The following is a 4,274-nucleotide window of genomic DNA, read 5'->3' on the forward strand; positions in this document are numbered from 1 at the left end:
ACCCTCACTGACCAGCAGCTATGTCCATGGCACCTCCTCCATGTCGCTGCTCCCCCTGACTGTAGGTCAGTGTCTGGACTCCATAGTCCAGCGCTGGCCTGACCGTGAAGCGGTGGTCTTCCTTCAGGATGGCATCCGGAAAACCTTTGTGCAGTTTCAGCAAGATGTGTGTCTTATTGTACCTTCATGCATGTATCAAACCTCTTAACCACTATTCATGGTTTACCAATGAGGCATTTTTTTTTAAATGAGACAATCTCTTGTTACTTATTAATGAGATTTACTTGTCAAATCACTGCTAAATCTAACAAGTTTGTATATTTTTTTCAGTGTTAACCTTTTAGGTTAATAGAATAGTTGTTTAACCTTTTGACACTTGATGAAGTCACATGTGGTAATCCTTGGACACAAAATGGGCCTCCTAAAAACTGCTTTTGTCAGTGACTCTAAGTGAAGCAGCATCATATCATAAAGCCCTTATATCACCAAACGTAATGTAAAAATATGAATTGGTTCTCCTCTTTGGGAGAAATAATCACCCAGCTTTTCAGAAATCACAATAATCAAGCGCTAACACAGGTACAAAAGCCAGAAAGGTATGTCGTAAAGATCCAGAATTCATACCACTGGTGGTAAAGAATGATCCACTATTTGTGACAATATTTGGTGCAGGTTGACAAGGCGGCTGCAGGTCTGCTTGCTTTGGGCCTGAAGCGAGGCGACAGGCTGGGAGTCTGGGGACCCAACATGTACGAGTGGATCCTTTTCCAGTTTGCTTCAGCCAAAGCTGGAATTATACTGGTCAGTTTGGGAGGAGTTTATACCTTTAAACGTTCATTTACTGTGTAGCATTGTGTTGAGACGGACAGACTGCTCTGTGTTACAAAACACTCTGCTGTCAAGTGTCAGTGAGCAGGACATTGATTCCTTTCAGGGGCCCTGGTGAACTATTCTGTAGTACCATTCCTTTCCATGATGTAATATGATATTCAGCCATGTACATCAGAATGTGTAATTTGTAATATATGGTAGGCACTATAAAGCCATTTGAAAACATTATGGTGATGAACTGTTTACATACAACTGACTTGAAATTGTTACCTGTGCAGGTGTCATTGAACACAGCCTATCAGGTGAAGGAAGTGGAGTTTACTCTAAAAAAGGTACGACACATTTTCTTAGGCATTAGCATACACAACTGCTAGTGGTTATTTCTGAACCTGGTGTATAAAAGAACAAAATGAGGTCTCCCTGCTGTCCTCATGACCAGCAGTACAATTTTGAGCTACACATTTACTTTTCTTCAGTGTTTTCATTTTCTGCTAATTATAACATACTTCGACCCCACTACAACTCAGATTCATACCTTTAGTTTGCAGATTTAGATCAATAATACAAAATATATCAACATATAAATTATGGTGTGTTACTATTTACAAAGATAAGCCTTCATTTATCTCTTGTTAAAAATTCACAAGTATAAGTATATATAAGCAGTATAAGAAATAAGCCCCACCTTTACCAGCTGCCACATTGATAATGCATCAAAAGTTCTAATTCACATATACAATATGCATTGCTCTGAAATGGGCCATACAGTATGACTGTGATATTGCTACATCTACCTAAGTAAACAATCTTTGTACGTCTTTCACCACTGGACAGGCATGGCTAGCATCAGCTGACAATTTATTAGTTTCATAGTAAAAATTATCCCTACACACTACCATGTAAAGTAAGAACATAAATTCAATAGAACTGATTTGTCACATGCAGGTCCAGTGTAAAGCTGTGGTCTGCCCTACCCGCTTTAAAACCCAAAACTTCTGTGAGATGCTGAGGGAGCTCTGCCCAGAGCTCGACAGGACGCCAGTAGGCATGATCAAAAGCCCCAGGTTTGACAGAGCCAATGTCAGATTGAATATATGTTCTTCCTCTATTGTCATTATGGGAGTAAGAAACCGTAAAGGCTTCACAATCTATAATTTAGGGTTATGTGGATGTGATATAAATATCTTGTCTTGTGTCTGCCAGGTTGCCAGACTTGCGTATGGTGATAGTGACAGATAGCAGACAGCCAGGGATGCTCCACGTAGAGGATGTGATGCAAGCAGGGGAGAGTCAGCACCATAAAGAGCTGATGATGGATCTGCAGAGCAAACTGTCCTTCGATGAGCCTATCAACATTCAGTTCACATCAGTAACGTTCCCACTGTCACATGTGCATTTTATAACTTGGACTAATATCAGGATTTAACAATGATCCAGATGTAGTCATGTTGCTTGTGTATTTGTTCCAGGGGACGACAGGGAGTCCAAAAGGAGCCAGTCTTTCCCACCACAATATTGTTAACAATGCTTATTTCATAGGTCTCCGAATGGGTTTTGCACAGAGAGTAAGTACATATTTGTCTCTTTATTTGAAGTGAAATGAAACAATGACAGTTAAATGTAAATAATGTAATTTTCCACATTCCCATCAGCCTCAGGTGCGAGTGTGTGTGCCTGTTCCCATGTACCACTGCTTTGGCTCTGTGTTGGGAGGGATGTGTATGGCAGTGCATGGCATCACACTGGTCTTCCCTTCCTCTGGCTACAAGAGCCGAGCCAACCTGGAGGCCATTCAGAGTGAAAAGTATGGCACGCTGCTCATCACCCAAAAGGCCTTTAAATATACAATGTTACGCACCTAAATTGATTCTTGTTTGTTCACTCAAGGTGCAATTTCATCTATGGCACTCCCACAATGTTCACCGACATGCTTAGCCAACAAGATTTACACAAATATGATTTATCATCAATTGAAGCTGGTAAGAGATTTAAAGACTGAAACATAATTAATATATTTTTACCTTGGTGTGATGTTTAGCAAGAATTCGAGGAATCCATGTTAATGTGCTGCTGTGTTTCAGGTCTCATGGGCGGTTCACTGTGCCCTCCTGAGATTGTGAGAAAACTGATAACAGACATGAACGTGAAAGAGATAATGGTCGGCTATTAAATGTCCTATACAGTACATCTTCAAATTATGCCTTATTCAACTTTTACAATTATAGCTTCTCCTTCTGTACATGCTGGTTTGACAGATCGGTTATGGATCCACTGAGAACAGCCCCGTCACATTTCTGGGGTTCCCACAAGACAACGAAGACCTGAAAATAAATACTGTTGGATGTATCATGAGCCACACTGAGGTATGCCTCATCTCTTGCAGAATACCTTTTATATTGTGAAAACCACACTGTTCCTAATGCCAGTGTGTCTTTACTATAGGCTAAAGTGGTGGACCCTACTACTGGGAACATTGTCCCTCTGGGGGCCTCAGGAGAGCTGATGATCAGAGGCAGCTGTGTGATGCATGGATACTGGGACGATCCTCAGAAAACCAGAGAGGTTATCTCCCAAGACCGCTGGTACAGGACTGGGTAAGATGCTATACGTATAATGTACACCTATTCTTTGTCTCAAAGAGAATATATTATGTAACTGGAACAAGGATCACTGGTAACTTGGGAAATATTGTATACATGTTACATGTTGTGTGTTTCATCTTCTACACAGTGACACGGCCAGTCTGAACAGTTTGGGATACTGCCGCATTGAAGGACGCATAAAGGACATGATCATCCGAGGAGGGGAGAACATCTACCCCGCTGAGATAGAGCAATTTCTCTATACACATCCTAAAGTGCAGGAGGTACAGGTGAGACTCAGAACCACTGGAGGGCAGCAGATGTCAGAAACATTGTCTGCCATCAGTCGACAGCAAAGATACACCTTAAAGCCGTAGGCCAACTTTATGTCTCTCTGAATGTCGGGACAATTGTAGAGATATAGATAGAGATAGAGATACTTTATTTATCCCGAAGGAAATTAAGGTGTCTAAAAGCTTATACACAACATACCTACACATATGCACACAGACATATGACAACCACTGACAAAATTCAAAGAAAGATTTTAATAGTGTGACCTTACAGTCAAGTTTGATTGTAGCATGTTTAAAGGAGTGGTGTGGAAAAAATGCAGAAAGGTGCAACGTTATCATAGTGCAAGAGACTGTCAGAGCAAATTCTATGTAGACGTTATTTTAAAAAAAGATGCATTTTTTGAGAGTATATATGTTAGTCAGCTGAGTTTTTTAAAACACATATTCTTTTATATTCTAGTTGTACTATTTCTCTTTGTGTTTCCCAGGTGGTTGGAGTGAAGGATGAGAGGCTGGGCGAGCAGGTGTGTGCCTGCATCAGGCTGAGGGAGGGCCAGACCTCCAG

The 4,274-nt window shown here is 41.0% G+C and overlaps 1 protein-coding gene across 1 annotated transcript in view; it reads left to right on the plus strand.

Annotated features, from left to right (window-relative positions):
* Positions 1–4: 4 nt before the first annotated feature.
* Positions 5–4,274, plus strand: part of LOC117958155 (medium-chain acyl-CoA ligase ACSF2, mitochondrial-like) — a gene marked incomplete at its 5' end in the record, with an annotated part of 4,964 nt that continues 694 nt past the window's right edge. Inside the window, 13 exons of the mRNA XM_034894427.1 lie at positions 5–166; positions 673–801; positions 1,110–1,163; positions 1,777–1,895; positions 2,035–2,200; positions 2,301–2,396; positions 2,484–2,635; positions 2,719–2,810; positions 2,913–2,989; positions 3,087–3,194; positions 3,274–3,425; positions 3,562–3,703; positions 4,198–4,233. Of these exons, the coding sequence (XP_034750318.1) occupies positions 5–166; positions 673–801; positions 1,110–1,163; positions 1,777–1,895; positions 2,035–2,200; positions 2,301–2,396; positions 2,484–2,635; positions 2,719–2,810; positions 2,913–2,989; positions 3,087–3,194; positions 3,274–3,425; positions 3,562–3,703; positions 4,198–4,233 (1,485 nt within the window). The remainder of the gene's footprint in view (positions 167–672; positions 802–1,109; positions 1,164–1,776; positions 1,896–2,034; positions 2,201–2,300; positions 2,397–2,483; positions 2,636–2,718; positions 2,811–2,912; positions 2,990–3,086; positions 3,195–3,273; positions 3,426–3,561; positions 3,704–4,197; positions 4,234–4,274) is intronic.

This window comes from Etheostoma cragini, chromosome 15 (genome assembly GCF_013103735.1).
Source record: "Etheostoma cragini isolate CJK2018 chromosome 15, CSU_Ecrag_1.0, whole genome shotgun sequence".
NCBI lineage: Eukaryota > Metazoa > Chordata > Actinopteri > Perciformes > Percidae > Etheostoma > Etheostoma cragini.